Genomic DNA, 20,637 nt, shown 5'->3' with positions numbered 1-20,637 from the left:
GAAATTAGGGTAACAGACTGAGAACTGAGGTGAAACTTTTTACGAAGAACACTTAGTCCTTAGTCCCAATCACTCTGTTCACAAAATATCACTCTCCTCCGGGGAACAGAATCTATATGTACATATTCCAACCCCAAAAGAGTTCTAAACAAGCCTAAAGCCAAAATGTATTTCTATGACCTTGGTCTTCAAAAGCATTATTCGGGACGTGAAGGATGAGTGGGTTGTACTGAAATCAATTTCTTCAAACCGTGTTACATGTCGTGGCCCAGCAAAATCAGCTCCTGAGCCCTTTCTCCCCAAAGACACCCGTGTATTAACTCTCTAGTGCCAGTGAGCAATCAAAAAATATACATCATAGAGTCAAAGTCATAGAAGTTCATTTTTCACTAACACAGGACAGCAAGAGTAGAACTCTTCATTTTTTGAAACTCTCTACTGCCAGACACCTCCCCGACTCAGACTAGTATCACTATGTCATTGGAATAGGAAATTAAGAAAATCTAGTCAACTGAATGGCATTTTGGCTGGTAACACATTCTCAGCTCAGCTTGTTCTGGAGCCTAAATTAGTCCCTGAATCTTTCTCTTTAAACTCCTATCATTACTGTGAAGCCATGTGTTTCGGCAGCTGCCAGCTGATGTGTGTGCCTTCGCTAACAGGCAAACGCTTTCTTCGTGTCCAAAACGAAGAAGAAAACGCAGGGAAAATGGAAGTGTAGTGTAATTTTATTTCGTTGTCAAGGGCTCTGATTAGCTCCTATCACTAAATTCTTGGGAATAATCTATCTCCTTGAGGTTGCTTATCAAGGACTGAATAATCCTTTACCTGGGGTTCAGATAGAAGCCAACTCCAGGGAATGCACCAGTGTTATGGAAAGCTATTTCAAGGCTTACAATACTCCCCTAAGCAGTCATTTTGCACCTTAATCTTCGCAGGTACAGAGGCAGTGGGGAAAGATTTGCAATTAAAATAGCATGTGCAGCCTAGAGGAGAATCCAGGAATAAGTGATTGCCTACTCCAAGCAGTATTCCTGGAGGCTGACTGTGTGTAAGCAGGGAGAGAGACCCAGAGGCAAAGGGACTGAGTGAGAACAGCAGGGAGAATGCAAAAGACCACAAGGATCAAAAGCAAGATGCAAGAGTAATTATGTAGAACCTGAATTCTTCAAAGAACTATCGATCCCTACTGGAGGGTCTTACATTGTTGTTCTACTATGTATCTTTATATAACTTTTCACACAGTAGTAAATATCTGTTGAATGGCTGTATGAATGAATAAATAGATAAATAAATTATTTAGGAGTTTAAGCCTTGAAATGAGTGGGATTTATCCTTTAACTATATAGTCAAGTCACCATTTCCTGGCAAAATTATACTGAAAGAGACATCTGCTGTAGAACAGAAGCATTGATGGACTTTTGGGTGATGAATGGGGAGATACAGTAAGTGATCCAGCTAATTCAAAATAAGAATAAACATTAATGTCTATTCTTTATCTTAATTACCAATGTAACCTTAAAAAACATGTTAAGTGATTAAACAGGATTTTAGGGGGAGAAAATAAATTAGTTTGTTGTAAAGATTAGAGACATTACATGCATTTTTACCAGTATGGAGTTTAACAATGGGTTTAGGAGCGTTACTGTGCATTTATAAAACAGACTCAAATGTACTATCAATCACTTTATGTGTTACTGTTTGGATCTGAAAATTAGAGGTATACTTTTATTTAAAATCATTCAGCATTTCTAACTTTTTAAAAAACCTATTAGAATATACTGGCCTTTGTAAAATGTTAAGCTTATCTCAAACGTGTGATCTGATAGAAAGGAAGAAACAGACACAAGGAAAGGGGGGATTTGAGCAGCACTGGTTTGCCAGAAAACAAGGGTGAAGAAAAGGACATTAGCAAATGCCACAGGGAAACATTCTACTTACTATCAGTAAGTAATATAAAGAAGGATTCCATGCACTGTCTTCTGCACCTCATTTTTAGTAAAATTGAGTAAACCTCAGTCTTTATAAAAGTGTTTTGTTTAAACTCAGTCTTTACGAAAAAATTAGAGGCAGATTAATGCAAATTAGCTAAACCTTCTAAAAATCTAAACGTGAGTAAACAAAATGTTTAAAGCTGTGGTACTTAGAGCGCTAATCCACCATGCATCTACACTTTTTTGACACTAAGTTTTTAAAGCTTACCTGGGAAAATATTTTAATACCATAAACTGTACTTATAGTCTACATCTTACAATGTAGATTTATTCCTAGAGTCTGTCTATTACATCAAAGCATTGGACATTTAAATGTCCAAAGATGCCAACATAGAGCTGTACCATGACTCTTGTACATGACCCAAAGCTAAGGATCTTCTCTGCCTTTAAGTGTAGCATCACCTATATTCATCTGAAATACCTACTTCCCCCAGGCAGACTGTCTCGGTCAAAGATGCACAGCTTGTATCCAAATTCATTCTCCAAGACTCCACGGAGGGTCAGTAATACAAATTCTTCTTCTTCAGCATTCCTTGCATAGGATACATAAATATCATATTCCTTCCCATCTAGCAAAAATTAAAAAACAGAAAACACAGATCCAATATAAATTAGGAATGTTCCTCAATAGTATTGCATTTTTTTCTGAAATCGAACTTTTGAATATTTGACATTTTCATTTTTTACTTATATAAATTAGCTGACAGATTTCAGTATGATTTCCCACCTGTGACAGGTCTCCGGGCAAAATGACTATTTTAAGGTGTAATTGAAAATTTCATCTGATGTGTCTTCTCCTCTCATATCACTGAGTTCAGATTTTGTAGTGGAGAATGAGTGAGGTTTGACTCATTCAACTATGAATTAACAGAATCAGGAAGCAAATACTCAGTCATATGTGCTGGCAATAATAGCATGCAGAAAATTTCTAGTTCCTGTCCTAGTATGTCACTCACTAATATGTTAGAATTATAAATTGAGCAAAACCTTGAGAAACTGTCTAAATTATGTACACCTGAAAATATCTACAATTAAGAATATACCTAGATTCAATGAATCAATCTTTCTCAAAATTGCCTAATTATAAAAATCACCTCTCCTTAAAAATACAGGTTCTGTGTCTCTTCCACAAACCCACTCAATGAGAATCTTTATGGGATGGGTCTAAGAATCTATAGGTTAAATGTTTCATTCTTGTCACCAGGCACATATGCACTAGAACAGTGCTCCTTAAACTTTAATGTGTATATATGAATCATTTCGGGATACTGTTGAAATATAGCTTCTGTTTCAGAGTAGGCTTTAGATTCTCCTTTTAGTAAGCTCCCATGTGATGCTTCTGGTACATGGATCACCTGTAGTTACAAAGAGTGTGGACATGCAGGGTCCAGTACAGTAGCCACAAGCTACAAGTGGTTATTGAGCCCTTGAAATGCAGTTGGTCTGAATTGAGATATGCTATATGTGTAAAATACAATACATACTGAATTTTGAAGATTTTTAGTACCAAAAATAAGACTAAAATATCTCTATTAACTTAATATTAATTACAAGCTAAAATGATAGTATTTGGAATATATTAAATTAGATAAGATATATTATTAAAATTATTTTCACTTTTTCTTTTACTTTTCCTTATGTGACCACTAGAAAAATATTAAATTATGTATGTGGCTTGCATTATATTTCTATTTGAATAGTGCTGATCTAAACTAAATCACATATTGACCCAAGAAAGCAGAATAATATGCATTAGGAAGATTTTCAATAGCAAGGGCTGAAACAAAAGGTAGTCTAATTACATCTTCCAATTAACCTAGGTTTTATCAAGCCAACATGTTTTCTAAAGATGACAGTAGGGAGATTTACAACAAACTTTCATTACTCACCTAAAATGGTTTCATCCGTTCCAAAATGAGCCCGGTAAAATAGGACCATCTCTAGCCAGTAAACATGGTAAACAACAATGAGAATCACCACCAGTAGGACTGTGGCTCCAAAACCACACGCCAGTTCCACTGTGTATCTTGGAGCTAGCATTGGAATGAACAACAAAGAAACAAACTGATTTGTACGTGGTCACTGCGGTGACCCATCATCCTGTAAATAGCTGTTTACACCAAGCAGCTGAGCCATGAACCTGACTTACATGTGTGAACAAGATAACATGGTAGAGGTTAAGCACTATGTCTTAATACTAGACTGTGGCATATTTACCTCTTTGTTTCCAGAAACTGGCATAGAAGGTGTTTTTTAACTATTAGATGATTTGAATAGAATTTGATGATATACAAATTAAAACAGCATCTTATCATTGAGAAGAATTTAAAAGGTCATCCAATTAAACTCATAAACTGAATCTCCTCAAAACTATTTTTGAAAAGTAACTCCATCCTCTGTTTGTGCATCTCTTACCTGGACCAGCCCATGATATTGGTAGAATTTTAATTGCTGGAGCAGTTGAATTGAGAAAACATTTTAATGTGTTTATAACAGTCTTAATTTCCTCCTCTTGTCCAGTGCCATATGGAAGAAATTTAATTCCTTTTTCTTTATATTTGACAATAGGCCTCAACAATCTTATTATCATTGAGCAGAAAATGAGGGCATCCACCAAATGCTGAGTATGCTTGGCCCTGAAAGTATCTATCAGGTCTACATTACTAGGATACACATTCCACAAGCCTGCTTCTCCACCCTTTCTCACTCCCCATTAAACTATACATTTACAGTCCTCTAGGTAGAGACTATGTCTTCTTCATCCATCTTATCCCGAGAATTTCTAGGATCTGAATAAGCATCTCTTGATATAACACTACACACTTTTGGGATATTTAAAATAAATCTAGTACTATATATACTATGTATTAGTAACTTCATTTGGCTGTTTTATTAGCTTGTGAAAATGAAACTAAAGAGTTTGAGATGGAATAAAATATTTACTGGATCTGAAGCAGAAATGGCTTAAATTATGTATTAGTTGATTTGACAATTACTTACTGATATCTACTATTTGCTGGAAGCTGTCGAGGTTATAATGGTAGATAAGACAGGAAGGGTCTCTGCCCTCTTAGGGCTAATAGTCTAATGCAGGAAAGTAAATGTGGAAATAAATAAATAAGATAGTTACTTTTAGACAGTGATCAGTGTTATAAAAAAAATAAACCAGGATAATGTGATGGAGTGACCTAGGGGAGGGGTTGGGGCAGGAGAGGTATATCTGGTATGGTGATGAGAAAAGGCCCCTTTGAGCACCTGAACATCATAGGTGTTAAGTGTTTGCCAGGACTAGGCATAGAAAAACTTTCTTCAAAGCTGGGATTGTTATCAAGCCTTCCTGACTCCAAAGTTCAGAGATCTTTGCACAACACTACAATGAAGTTCAATTATTGATCATACACTAGTGGAAAAATCTCTTTTAAAACAGGTAGCTATTCTAAGGGGAAAATGTTGAGCAGCCTGGAGTGGAGTCTGAAGTTCTCTTATTAAAGGGAATAATCATTAAGTTTTGAGTTCATTATCCTACATTCTGGCTACTAATTCTGATGCAGATACAGCCTAGGACTCAGCAGTGCAGAATTATTAGGTACTCTTGTACTCATCCTATGAACAATGGTGCTTTAAAATAAGAAAATTCCCATGATAAAATGCCAGAAGCTGTGTCAGTGCAGTGGATGAGAATTTACTAAGATCAATCTGAGTAGCTAGCATGAAAATTGCTGTGTCCTTGGTATTTCTGAGTACATGTTAACAACATACTGGGTTAATTCCCACTGTCATCTTCATTATTTGCTCAGTTATTTTGGCTCCCTCTGGGTGGACATTTCACAATAAGGAAAAATAAAAGAGGTCAGTGGATGCACTAACCTAAAATGGATTTTTTTTTTAATATCAATAGTTACCTTGCTTAGTGATCAAGAGATAAATTATACTCATGGCTTTCCCTCTGCCACATTCATTTTACTACTGCCTATTTTATTTCTAGTAGAGCTTTTTAATTTTGTGTCATACAATTATATGTGTCATATTTACAGATTGCATTTTGTTGGACCATCTTGATGATATCAAGAAGTTCCTAATGTTATTTAACTAATGGAACTCTTAAGACAAATAATTCACAAGTCTGAATTCCTAAATGGTTTGAATCACATTCAGGAAGTGCTCTAAAAAGCTTTCATATACAGCTTTGCCGGCTTGTAGGGAAAGTATGACCCTTAGCCCACATTTTCTGTCTGCCCCACATTGATCCTCTGAGCAATCCCAGACCAAAGGGTTTCCAATCAAAAGAGGTGATGTAATTTGACCAAATTGGACTCTTAAACTGCTTCTGTCTTTGATCTCACTGATAATCAGATTCAGGAGGGAGTAAAATTTAGCGATTTGCTCTGCTGTTACTCTCTGAATCAGAATTCCCTCCATCCCTTTTGCAATTCTATAGTAATGGCAGGCTCCAGAGCCCAGATTTCCAGCTAACCACCTGATTTGTTTGGCTATCATAGTGTGTTAAAATTTGTGCATTTTGGACTTCAGCTTCTGATCTTAGAGAAGTGATTGGGGTAGCCTTCTCTCCATAATATCTAAAATAACAACTTTTCAAATTTGGACAACTGGTTGTGTACGAGTGTGATATGTGAGAGATAGGATACAAAAAGGTAAGCCCATGATCTCCCTGGCTTTTTGCCTAATGGCACCTTGGGGACTGTGACACAGACACACAGTATTTACACTGAGCGAGGAAATCAAAAGTAGAGTTCATGACTACTGCATTTGTAGACCTGGGTACTGGAGAGAAGAAAACTATGTAGACAAAGAGCTCTAGAAATCCACAAGTCTTTGGAAAAATACAAAGGGTGACACTTCTCAGAGTCAGGCAAGGAAGAGCTACCAGTGAAAGAAAAACCACCAGGGAAGAAATGACTGCTAAAGAGTTGGGAACTGAACAACTTAGGAGCACATACAAGGCTGAGAGACATTTGAGTTAAGACCACCCAGACTGAAGAAACTTTATTTAGCTCCCCAAGTATTAAGTAGAGACCCCAAATAGTATATGCCTTAGAAATAGGTCCAATCTAGCCTTAGAGAGAAGCCTAGTTTGGACCTACTCTAGAAAGATAAGCAAGATGCTTCAAATAAGCAAGATGTTATGCAAGTAAATTAACTACCTTTTAGAACAAAAATTAACAGGCATTTATAAAATTCAGACAGTCAATAGTGTACCATCTATATTGTCCAGTATAGGATTAAATTTAAAAAAAACAACTAGACAGAAAGAAAGCCAAAAAAAAGGACCCATAATCAGAAGAAAGATAGCCAATAAAAATGGCTATCATGTGGAATTAGGAGATAAATACTTTAAAATGAGTATTATAAATATATCTGTTGAATTTTTAAAAAGACCATGAACATTATAAGAGCAAATAGGAAATATCAGTACAGACATTTTGATGGAGAAATATAAATTCAAAAACTGAAAAAGAAAATCCTGAAATTAAAAACACTGCAGATTAGATATCAAGAAAGAAATAGTCAGCAGAAACTATCCTAAGTGAAATACAGAGTGAAAAAAGGATGGAAAAAAAAATAACGAGAACCTCAGTGACGTGTGGGACAACGCTGAGGGGTCTATCCTAAATATAACAAGTACTAGAAGAAAAGGAAAGGATGAATAAATGAAAGAATGAGCAAAACATACTTGAAGAAATAATGGCTGGTTTTTTCAAATTAAATAAAAAATATACTCACAGAACTAAGAAGTATAAAGAACCTTAAAGAAGATATATACAAATAAAACTACAGCAAAGTGTATCATGATGTAAGTTTTGAAAAACAATGAAGAGAAAATCTTAAAACCTGCCAAAGAAAAAGAGAGGGGGTGTACATAAAGGGAAACATGACTAAAAAATAACAAGAAAACCCTGCCTGATTCATATTAGAAATAATATTAGCCATAAGACAATGGAATTGCACCTTCAAAGGGCTGAAATAATAAAAAGAAAAAGAACACTTCCAACCTAAAGTTATATACGCAGTGAAAGGCACCAGAGCAACATAATGAGGAAATAAAAATCTTTCCAACAAGTTGTGCTGGAACTGGATATCCATATAACACAAGATTAAACTTCAATTCCTACCTCACAAAATACATTAAAAATAATAATAATTGGAGATGGATCATAGACCCCCCCCCAAAAAAAAAGATGAAGCTTGATGACTTGGGGGTATTTCTTAGAACACAGAACACAATACCATTAAAGAAAACATTAATAAATTACACCTCATCAAGAGTAATAACCTTTGTTCACTAAAATATACCACTGAAGAAAGGAACTGGCAAGACACAGACTGGGAGAAGGTATTTGCAAAGCATCTATCTGACAAAGAACTGGTATCCAGGATAGAAAAAAGAACTGCTAAGATTCAATAATGAAAACACAAACAACTCACTTATAAAATGAACAAAATATTTGAATAGTCATATCACAAAAGAAGATACCAATGACTAATAAGCACATGAAAATGTACGCAGTATCTTAGTCATCAGTGACATGAAAAATACAAACTACAGTGAGCTACCACCATGAACTCGCCAAAATGGCTAAAACTAAGATTAACAACACCAAATGGCAAAGATGTGAATACACTGTCGGTGAGAGTGCAGAATGATACTACCACTTGGGAAGAAAGGTCTGACAGTTTCTGATAAAACTAAGCCAGTAATTCCACAGTAGATATTCAGATCAGAGAAGTAGAAATAAAAGTCCATAAAGAGACTTGGATAAGAATATTAACAGGAGCTCTATTCAAAACTGTGAACAACCCAAATGTCCTCCACCCAGAGAATGAATAAATAAGGTGTGATATATTCTTTTAAAAAAACACTCCTTGGCAAACAGAAGGAGCTAATGACTGATACAACAGCATGAATATTAAGAATATTTTCTGAATGAAAGAAGCTTTATACAAGAGTGCATTCTGTATAGGTCTAGGTACACTGAGTTCTAGAAGAGGAAAAAATAATCTATTCTGATAAGGAAAATCAGAACATTGCCTTGTCAGTGGTGGGGGAGGTAGGAGTAGCAGGGATTGACTGATAAGGAGAAGGAATGAAAGGTTATTATCTATGGTGATAACATTCTATATCTTGATTTTAGGTTACACACATACATATATACGCATTTCTTAAAAATTGTCAAATTATACACTTGTGTTTTGCAATTTGTCACTCTATACAAGTTTTACCTCAAAAATAAAATCAAGAGAACTGTAAATAAATATTAAAATTTGGATAATATAAGATGCTTAAAGGTTTAGGTGATAACTTTTACTCATGTCTGTAACTACATTAAAGGCATCAAAAATAAGATGCATTAATGTATGCATACAGGAATGGATAGATATGTGATAAAGCAAAGACAGCAAAATGATAGACTCTAGGTAGGATATATGATTGCTCATTGTATAATTCTTTCAAATCTTCCAAGTATTTGAAAACTTTGTTAATAAAGTGTTGAAATATAAAAATTAAGATGAAATAAGATACTTTCAGATTAAAACAAAGCCGAGAGAATTTGTCACCAGCAGATGTGCACCACCAGAAATACTAAACAGTTTTTCAGACTAAAATGTTACCAAGAATGAATAGTGCCAGAAATGGAAAATATGTAAATAAATATAAAGATCTTTTTTCTCAGTTCTTAATGTATTTAAAGGATACTTATTTAAAGCAAAAAATAATAGCAATGTATTGTGGCATTTATAATAAATGCAGAACTGAAATGTATTATAACAATAAAACAAAAGACAGGAGAGAAGTAATGGAAGTATGCCACTTTAAGGTTCTTATAAAATATGTAAAGTGATTAATTCAAGGCAGATTGTGATAAGTTCAAGATAAATATTGTAAACACTATAGAAAAAACAAAACAAAACAAAAAAACATGGAGGTAAAGCCAGTAGGCCAAAGAGGTGATAAAATAGAATACTAAGAAATTATCAATTAATCCACAAGAAGGCAGGGAAGGAGAAAAAAGCAAACAATAGATGTAAATGTAGACAACAAATAGTAAGATGGTAGACTTGAAGCCAATAATACTAATAATTACATTAAAGACAAATGGATTAAACATATAAATTAAAAGGCAGAAATTATCATATAGTATTAAAACCAAAACCCAATGATATGCTGTCTATAAGAAATGTACATTAAATATGAAGACATTGATAAAACAAAAGAATGAAAAAAGATACACAATACAAATGCTAACTATAAGAAATCTGGAGTGGCTAAATTAATATCAGACAAAGAATATTAACCAAAAAGACATGTCATAATTTAAAAGAGTCCATTCATCGAAAAGACATAACAATCCTGAATGTGTATGTATCTAAAAACACAATTCCAAAATAATGTGAAACAAATGGCAGAACTGAATGGAGAATTAGAAAAAAACATAATTCTATGTAAAAATTTAAACACCGCTTTCTCTCAAAAGATGAAATATTAGCAGATTTTAAAAAATCAATAAACATATATAAGACTTGAACATCACTGACATCAATTGACTTAATTGACATTTATAGAACACCAAAGCTGCAGAATATACATCCTTTTTAAGTGCATGTGAAACATTCACCAAAATAGACAATCTGCTGGGAATTAAAAAAATAAAAGAAGCACCGATAAACTTAAAAGAAATGAAATGATGCAGACTATATTTTTTTGGCCATGAAGGAATTAAATTAGAAATTAGAATCAAATGTGTCACACTGTGCTAAGTACGTGTTACTTGCTCCCTCCAGTCTCACAGATACACTGAGAGTTGGGATCAAAAGAAAGAAAAATGGAAGCCTTGAACCAGTTCATATACACAGTCTGCACCAGAGCCTGAACTTGAACTGAGGTCTGTCTAACACCAAATCCCATGTTCCTTCCACTTCACTGTACAGTTTTCCCAGGTAGTTCTAAGTCAGAGGTACCCTTTCCCTGCCTTTTAATATCCATTGCTGATTTTTAAAAAATTACCTAACTTAAATGACAATATGAAATATCAAAAATTATCAAGATTGAGAGAAAATAGTTCTAAAATTCAAATACATTTTAATACATAATGTAATAAAAAATGTTATCTAGAAACTTCCCAAATATGTAAATTAAGTAACACATTTCTAAATAAACCATGGGTCAAAAATAATTAAAAGGATAATGAAAATATTTTGAACTGAATGATAAGGAAACTTCAAGATTTCATCATTTGTTTGTTTCAGCTAAAGTGGTCTTATGAGGGAAATTTATAGCTCTGAATGTTTATATTGGAAAAAAGGATTATTTAAAATCAATGATGTGCTTTTATCTTCAGTTGAGAGAAAAGAAGGGCATATTAAATGCAAAGTAAGCATAAAGAAAAATCAGAGTAAAATGAATAAAATAAAAAATAGAGAAAAATAAATGAAAACACCTTTGTTCATTGAAAAAAATCAGTAAAATTGGAAAACCTCTTTCTTGAGTCATGAGCAAATTGACAGAAAACATAAATTGTTAATATCAGGAATGACAGAGGGAGAATCACTACAAATCCTGCAGGCATTAAAAAGATAAAAAAATAACATAAAATAATTATGCCAAAAATGTGACAACTTAGATGAAACAGAAAAATTTCTCTGAAAGACAAATTCCCAAAATTGTCACATGAAGAAACAATATCCAGATAATTATTAAAGAAACTGAATTCATAATTTACAGCTTTCCCATAAAGAAAACACAGGCCCAGATAGTTTCATGGGTATTCCCTTCAAATATTCGAGTAAGAAGTAATATCAATTTTACACGTAAGTTTTCAGATAATAGCAAAGGAGGAGCCATCAACCGACTCATATCATGAGGCCAACATGACATTTTTACTAGTCAATGGCATTACAAGAAAAGAAAATCACAGACCAATATCCCTCATGAACAAATATATGAGCAAAATCCCTAACATAAACAAAAATCTTCTAAAAATATTAGCAAATAAATACAGGTATATATAAAAAAGGATAATACACCATGATGAGGTTGGGGTTTATCTCAGAAATGAAAGGTTGGATCAACATTTTGAAATCAATCAATGTAAAGTATAACATTAGCGGAATTAAAGAGAAAGATTATATGAACTTCTCAATGGATAAGAAAAGAATTTGACAAATTTCAATAGACATTCATTATAAAAACAATACAAAATGAAACAAAACTCTCAGCAAACCAAAGACAGAAGATTAATCCCTCATGTACATAAAGGTTATCTACAAAAACCTACAAATGACATCATATGTATCATGAAAACTGAATATTTGCCTTGTAAGATAGGGAACAATGCAAAGATGGCTGTTCTCAATTTCTGCTGATTATGCTACTGGAGGTCCAAAAGAGTGAAATAGTCAGGAAAAAGAAATCAAAAGTATGAAGTGTAGAAAAGAAGGAGTAAAAGTTGTTTATTTGTGGGTGACATGATCAAGTGTGTAGAAAATGCTAAGATGCCAAAAAAACAAAACAAACAGAAACCCTATTTTTTGGTGAATTTAGAAAAGTCAAAGGGCCATAAAAAAATTAATTTCATGTTTATTTTTTTATCAATGAGCAATTTGAAAATGAAAAAATTTAAATATCATTATAATAGCATCAACAACAAAATAGTGATAAATTTAACTATATGTGTACAAGACCTGTACACTCGAAACTAAAAAAAAAAAAAGCATTGCTGAGAAAATTCAATTAGTCCTAAATAAATTGAGAGCTATATCATGTTAATGGGTTAAAAAACTCAATATTGGTAAAACTTCAGTTCTCCCCAAATCAATTTATAAGTTAATGCAATCCCAATCAAATTGCAGGAGACTTTATGTAGAAGTTGACAGGCTGATATTAAAATCCATATGAAAAAATATTTGGTCCCTAAAATAGTCGAATCAATCTTGGAAAAGAAAAAAATGGAGGGAAGGACATAAAGTATATGATTTCTTGACTTACTTTAAAGCTGTTAATCAAGACAAAGTAGTATCGGACTAAAGATACATAAACAGATTAATAGGACACAATAGGGAATGCAGGAATAGACCCACACTCATAGAGCCATTTATTTATTTTTGGCCAAGTTGTCAAAACAATTCAATACAAAAAGGAGGGATCTTTCAATATGAGGCTAGAACAACTGGTTTCTGTATGGGAAAACAAAAAAAAAAAGAAATTTATCATAAGCCTAAGTATAGAAGAAAAGTCTTTATAAATCAAACATTGTTAATATGGGATTTAGAAAGTACTAACTATAATAGAAGAAATGTATTAAATGGACTTCATGAAATTTTAAAGAATTCTGCTCATCAAAAGAAAAAATTCACAAACTGCATAAAAATATTTACATATTAAATATTTATTATATAAATATATATTAAATATATCTATATATAGAAAAGATATATAGATATAATCGCTAACAACCCAATAACAAATGGACACCTCACAAAAAGAAGAACTATTATATAATGGTAAATAAGTCCATGAAAAAGTGTTCATGGTAATGTAATACACATATCATTAGTATCTGAGAAATGCAAATTAAAAACAATGTGATACCTGTACCTATCTACTAGTATGGCCAAAATTTAGAAGTTTGACAACTCTAGGTGAGGAAGTAGAGCACCTGGAATTTATATACACAGCTAATGGAAATGTAAAATGGTACAACCTCTTTGGCAATAGGTTTGGCAGGTTCTCATAAAGTTCAGCTTACACCGTGCCTGAGTCCCTACAACTCTGCTATTATAAAACTTATGTTTATCGTTTTGACATTAGCTGCCTTTCCTTTAATACTTTGCTTTAACTGACTAGATGAATTTGTGCAGCTGTCAAAAGACCTACCCCTGTTAACGCTTCTCATTCTAGGCTCTAGCCTCTTCCTGTCATCTTGGCGACATACATAGAATGCTTTGTCAATGAATTCAGAATTCAGAGAAAGACCCCTACATATAGTGTATGAATGTGAACATAGATATCACCTATGAATTTCAGCATTAGCTGGCCCAGAATAGAATCCAAGTAAACAACACCTCTGTTACCACTGGATGTACACAGATCCAACTGGGTTATATGTAATATTAATGCAATTTCAGCACAGATCATCTGGTCCAGTAGCTGCATTTGTCACTCCATATTCCTGATGCCATTCGTATTAAACCACTGAGAACACAGCCTTCTGTGAAAGGAGAGTTACTCAAGCAACTCTGGTGGACAGACTTCCACATCACTCCTAGATTAAACATTATTTTAATTGATTGTTTTGATTCTATCCATCTGACAATGTTATTATGTTTTCCTCCATAATGTTGCCCAAAACACATGCCTCAGAAGATGAATCCCACAAAATGCTCCATACTTAAAGAATCTGGAATCAAATATATTTGAAAAAATCCTGCCTACTATATTCCAACCCCTTGCAGATATTCACATCAAATACTAATATATTAAAGAAACTAAGGGGCCCTGAACTAAACTAACTTGATTGATTTTGCTTACCCCAGACTTTAATGATACTTGAGTATAAAAGACTTTGTCAAATAATACCTGTGAAAATCGTGTGGAAGTAATAATAATGAGCTAACATGCACTGAGCATTTAATATGTTTATACATATATATGCCAGTAACTGTGCCGAGTACTTTAAAACAACCTTATGAGGGAGTGGTATTCTTTTGCCTACTTTAAATAGAAAGAAAGTGAAGCTCAGAGAGGTTAAAGTGACTTTTCCAAAGTCACAGAATTAGATTACATAGAAACTAGTATTCCAACACAGGCTATCTGTGCCTGGAGTAAAAATAATGAATGGCAGTACTATAAAGAGTCTTAGTAGTGTTCTTAGGAACTAACTTTGGGAAACACTGCCTTAGGTCAAGGGGTTCAGTCTTTTCTCTTTACACTAGCTTCTGAGGAGCAGAAGCAATTAACTATTCAGAACAAATCCACTAAGTCTTCTTAAGAGGCATATACACTTCAGTCCTTTGCTCTTAACTTTCTAAATTGTAATAAAATGTTAAAGTGAAGTCTGTTTTCTCATCAGCTTTAAAAAAGGTTTAACTCCCACTGAAAAATGCAGCAGTTATAAATGAACATTTTTTATATAAACATTATAGGCTCTGACACTGGGATCCAGAATAACCCTGAATGGCTTAACTTCATGTGTGATGAATCATCATCATTATTATCCAGATCACTGAAAAACATTCATGAGAGAATTAATTATCTGGGGTTCTTTGTTAGGTGAGAGACCCACAGAGAATCTTAGACACAAAATGTTTCAGGAGCAACAGCTCACACAAGAAAGCTTTATCATTTTTATTTATTGTAGGAAAATATAGTAATATCGACATAGAAATCATTTTACAGCCTTTTAAGTCATAGTTTAATTAATTTTCATTTTAGCAATTGTGGCTAGTGGTATATTACAAACCTGCTTGAATATTGGCACATAGTGTTTAAAATTATCATTTTAAAATTATATTTTTTGAGAATATTTTATATCTTAACTACTTGAATACAATTAGATGGTTGCTATTTATAATGTTTCATTATTATAGATAATGCTTCTAAGAATATAGATGGGGACATAATTCTCTTTCTGTTAAGTTAGTTGTTCAGGAAAAATTCCAAAAGTATTAAGTCATATGGTACGACCATTTTTCGTAACGCCTAAACTGCCATCAATGATTTCTAAAAGGGTCTTTACAATTCACCAACAATAACTGACTCTACCAGTTTTATTAAATCTTTGGTAGCTTTAAATATTTTCTTTATTTTTCATTACTGTATAGATATAAAACTATGCTTCATTATCATAATCATATGGAATTTTAAAGTCACATTTGGGCATTAAGATACTAAAACTATAAGAAATATAATATTTTGAGTATCTTTATATAAATGGAAACTTTCTCTCAAGATTTTTTCATTCAACTTTAATTCATTACTATGTGTCAGATATGCTAAGTGCTGGAGCTCTCTCGTTCTCAGTTTCTCCTTTTTTCTTATTCACCTCAGTGTTGCATTTGGAGTTCACAGATTCATCTGCTGAGTGCATCCATTACCTTTCTGTTTCACCTTGGCTGGTTTGTCAACCTCCCCTTTGGCATTTCTGGCATGACAGACATAGTTACGCTTGAGATCCTCAGCAGTAACTTTCTTGATGCTCAGAAGCTGAGTCCTTGTCTCGTCTTCTGTTATACTCAGAGTTACACTAGAAGTAGGGGAAAGAAAATCAAACCATTAGCGAGACTCAGGGGCCAGAGCTCCTAGGTGAGGATGTCGATAAGCTGAGTTGCCTGTGATCCAAAAGGAGTTACAAAAGGAGACTAGCTTCTAGATTCCAATACCATTCTTTACCATCTATACTACACACAATCCCAATATGTAGATCAACTCCCAGAGTTAGCATCATACTAAAGATCTGTCTTCAAAGGGAAACGTCTTCTATCCTCAAACATCTGAGGTAGGATGCAGCATCGTTTTAGAGAGAAGCTTCTGAGGCCCGACCCCTTTGGAGTTTGATCCAGGCTTTGCCACTTATTGCTTATATACTTTGGGCATGGTAACTAATCTTTCCACATCTTAGTTCCTCCTTTGAAAAGGAGGAAAGTGGCAATGTCTACATATTGCACTGCATGTATTAACTTACTCTAGAATTCTGAGGATTGAGTATGTTAATGCATAAGTGTTAGAACAATGTTTAATTAGGCTATTATTATTATTATCCCACAGTGATAGTTGATACATTTCAGAGATTCCCAAAACTTGGATTTTGAACACAGATAGAACATTTTGGTCAAACCTCATGGTTATATCCTAAAAAGAATAAACTTCTCAGAGCAAGTAAACATCGTGAAAATAAATATATCCAATTCTCAGCAAGTTAGAGATCAAGTGCTTTGGGTCTAAGATCAAGATTTAAGATCCCTTTGAACTACTTTGCTCAAAAGGAGAAAAAAAAATTCTCTCTCCTACAGTTGACTGACATCTGGGTTCTTCTGATGCAGTTTACTGTAGGTCATGAGAATTTGGTTAAGGACTGTGATGGATTTAACCTAAGCTTAACTGCACTGCTGAACAATGAACAATGACTTGTGTTTCAAGAGCAACAAGGAAGAACAACATGACTTTCATTACTATTCATTCATTATTATTGTGAGGGTTGGAAGCACAATGTCCAGAATTCCTGAAATAATAACTCTCCTTCTGTGCCTCCAGCCACATCTTTCATCAATTCCTTCAGCAAAAACTGCTCCAATTTCAGGAAACTCCTTCTGTATCTTTTTTTTTTTTGCGGTACGCGGGCCTCTCAGCCCCGTGGCCTCTCCCATTGCGGAGCACAGGCTCCGGACGCGCAGGCTCAGCGGCCATGGCTCACGGGCCCAGCCGCTCCGCGGCATGTGGGATCTTCCCGGACCGGGGCACGAACCCGTGTCCCCTGCATCGGCAGGCGGACTCTCAACCACTGCGCGACCAGGGAAGCCCCCTTCTGTATCTTTAAATATGTTCTGCTTCTTGAAACCTCCACACCTTCGCACATGATGTTCTTTTTACCAGGAACATACTTTTGATTTCTTTATCTAGTTTATTTCTACTCATCCTTCAAATCTTTATTTAGTCTCTGTATCATCTGAGAAGCATTACCGAATCCCCTAAAGCTGACTGGAATCCCCAACTAAATCTTTCTTTAACATTCCATACTTCCCATTCACTGCGTTTATCACATTATACTGGCATTTCTGTTCTATGATTGTTACTCCTATAAAATCTACTCAGTTAGGGACTAAGTATCTTGCAGAGTACCTGATGACATTTTATAATTTCTGCATAAAGTCTAAGTTTACTAGTAGGGGATAAATGTCTTTTAAATTCTAGAAGTTCAAATAGCCTAAGATATATCCACACACAGATGATAGATAAGGCATAAGTTTTCAGAACTACTTTGTCATGTAATTAGTCAGCTGCTCATTTTAATTAATTGTTGCAGTTCTCCTTGCCAACTCAAGCCACTTCAAAAAAAGTCATGTTTATTTATGAATAAAATGACCCAGCTTGTTACTTTGAGAATGAGCTATATTACCACAACATCCATTTAAAAAATAAAATTTAAAGAACATTAATGTATTTAGTCAATATTAAAAATTATGCTTAATTAAAAATGTGACTTGTATGCTATGAAAATTAAGAAAGAGGAGGAAAATAGGAAATATATGCTGACTATAAGACAAGAAACTAACACAGTTATCTGAGGCACAAAAACATAGGCCCAGACTCCAGACTTGAGAAAGAGAATAGGGCCACACTGGCAGGCTTTCATCTATCCACAACCCTATATCCTGGCCTTTTCATTCATATAGGATATGCATTCCATCTACCTTCAAGTGGGTATCATAAAGATGTAATCATCAGGTAGCATCTGGGGCTTGGATTGCAAGTCCAATAATCCTGCTTTGGGGTGTAGCCACTAAAGACTTGAAAATCTTGCTGATTTTTGTTAATGATAGGTGAAAATTAGAATTTTAATTTTCATTGATCAGCATACACTGGAAGGCATTAGGTTGAGGGACAAGGGTTAGTCACCCCCTTGCCTGTGTCAATGATACCTTTCATTAACAGCTACGTCAATAGTGGTGTCCTCTGGCTTTTTTCCATCAATGGTCCACCAAACCTCATTGCGAGAGTCCTTCAGGAAAGTAAAAAAGACTTTACAGGGGATGAGTAGCTCCTCTCCTAAAAAAACAAGTTAACTCATCAGTTTGTAACCTTCACATGGTTATACTGGTTCCATTCTGTGATTAATCAAAAGCCATAAAATTTATGTGTGCCTTCAACCCTACTTCTGACTGATTTTCAAGTGGGCTACCATAAGGTAACCTTTTTCCTTCACTGCATAAGAAACAAACCAAGAAAAGGACAGCAGCTTTATATAAAACTATTAGACTGCCCATCTTTTAATACAACCTATATATGTTCTAAAATGACAGTATTTATTCAAAAAGGCTCTGACAACATTCCTTTTTTTAGCCCTAAACCTCCATGGGCTACTCTTCTCCTTTGTTATTTCCCTCACAAACAACGGGTGATTGAGGTAAGGTTCTCCAGATCTTTGGACCTTGGCCCAGAAAAGATGGGGCAACGCCATCACTGAGAGGACTTAGTCAGGCAGGATGCATCTGGAAATGCTCAAGCTATCAGGATGCAGTCAATGAGTTTAAAGACAACTTTTAAATAGAAATGCTATGCTACCCTTCTGAGATGGAACATGAGGATGGGGGGATCTCTAGGCAAAACTGGTCATAATAATCGTAACAACAACAGCAGCACACTCACTGAGAACTTTGAATAATTCACTGTGCTAAATATTTATTATATTTGGCTACTTATTAATAAGCTTATTTAATTTTAACAAAATATTATGAAATAGTTTTTAAATTCATGTTTTATAGATATAGAAACTAAAGCTTAAAGATGTTACATGTCATTCCAAGGTCAAATTGCTAATAGTGGCAGACCAGGATTTGACCTAGACTGACTTGACATTTCAGTTTGCCCAGAACAGTTCTGTTTTACACTTGCTTTCCTAGTTATTTATTAATATTGACTGCTTTCACTCTCAAAAGGTGTCCAGGTTGAGATGATAAATTATATTGTCATCACAATTTGAACTCAGGTTTGTCTCACTGAGTGGTCATACTCTATCCTCTTTTCCAATGCATGGTTTTTATGCCTTCCTCTCCAGTTATAAAGTGAATATGGATTCAGGCATGTTTTTATAACCATAATATGATAGATAGAGGAAAGATATTTAGACGATTAATAAGGGTTTACCCTGATAGCAGGAAGAATGTTCATATTAATACATAAAACCACTACTGATTCTAGGAAATCTGGTCCATTTGGGGTTGGCAGACTCCCCTTGGTATTATTTTTTCACAAGGCAGATCACTATTTGAAACCTTTTCTTAATTTGAGGGGGGGTATCATTGTTCTCCACCTATGTTGAACACTGCTTCAATTATCTTTAGTACATTTTAAACAAATTTTCTTTTATACTTTTCATTGGATTTGAAGTGAATTTATTGGTAAGGATGCAATATAGAGAATGTTAAAATTTTCTATGTTTTTTCAAGTTAACCGTGAGAGGCGTTGAGTCAGAAGAATAACAGATTATGCCTTATTTGGTCAGTTCCAAATGATTTTTGTCTAGAATGAAAAATTATGAAAACTAAAAGGAAACCCAGGTAGCCAGCGTATGCATTCGATGGTGTTCTGAATCAAGGTGTACTAGTCCTATTAGTTGTTACCTGTTGAATTCACAGTTCTGACTCCAGGTCTACTCCCTGCTCCTTTGTAGTGGGGTAGAAGTTTAAAGGGCATCTGGTGCTCATGTTGAAGTCTCGGTAAACCAAAGCCCTGCACAGGCTAAAGTTTGCATCAAACAGAAATCGCTAATCAGAAGAAAACTGCTCACAGAGGGAGAAGGGAGCATCTGCTGTGAGAGAAGCAGAGAATCCCTGAGCTGCCCACGAGATCAATGAAGCAGCTAATACCCAAAGCTGACTAGGTTTCTGAGAGCACTTCAGTTTCAATTCATGT

The 20,637-nt window shown here is 34.5% G+C and overlaps 1 protein-coding gene across 2 annotated transcripts in view; it reads right to left on the bottom strand.

The window, feature by feature from the left end:
- The window catches only part of IL1RAP (interleukin 1 receptor accessory protein), a 124,547-nt gene that overhangs the window by 8,110 nt on the left and 95,800 nt on the right, over nt 1-20,637 (bottom strand). For both annotated transcript variants that reach the window (XM_024740299.1, XM_024740304.1), the window contains exons 7-10: nt 18,645-18,771; nt 16,104-16,252; nt 3,884-4,027; nt 2,420-2,563 (exon numbers count right to left, since the gene is read on the bottom strand). In XM_024740299.1, the coding sequence (XP_024596067.1) occupies nt 2,420-2,563; nt 3,884-4,027; nt 16,104-16,252; nt 18,645-18,771 (564 nt within the window). The remainder of the gene's footprint in view (nt 1-2,419; nt 2,564-3,883; nt 4,028-16,103; nt 16,253-18,644; nt 18,772-20,637) is intronic.

The sequence above is a fragment of the Neophocaena asiaeorientalis genome, unplaced genomic scaffold (assembly GCF_003031525.2).
Source record: "Neophocaena asiaeorientalis asiaeorientalis breed wild unplaced genomic scaffold, Neophocaena_asiaeorientalis_V1.1 scaffold723, whole genome shotgun sequence".
NCBI lineage: Eukaryota > Metazoa > Chordata > Mammalia > Artiodactyla > Phocoenidae > Neophocaena > Neophocaena asiaeorientalis.
The sequence above is the reverse complement of the archived record's forward strand: the minus strand, read 5'-3'. Positions and strand labels throughout refer to the sequence as shown.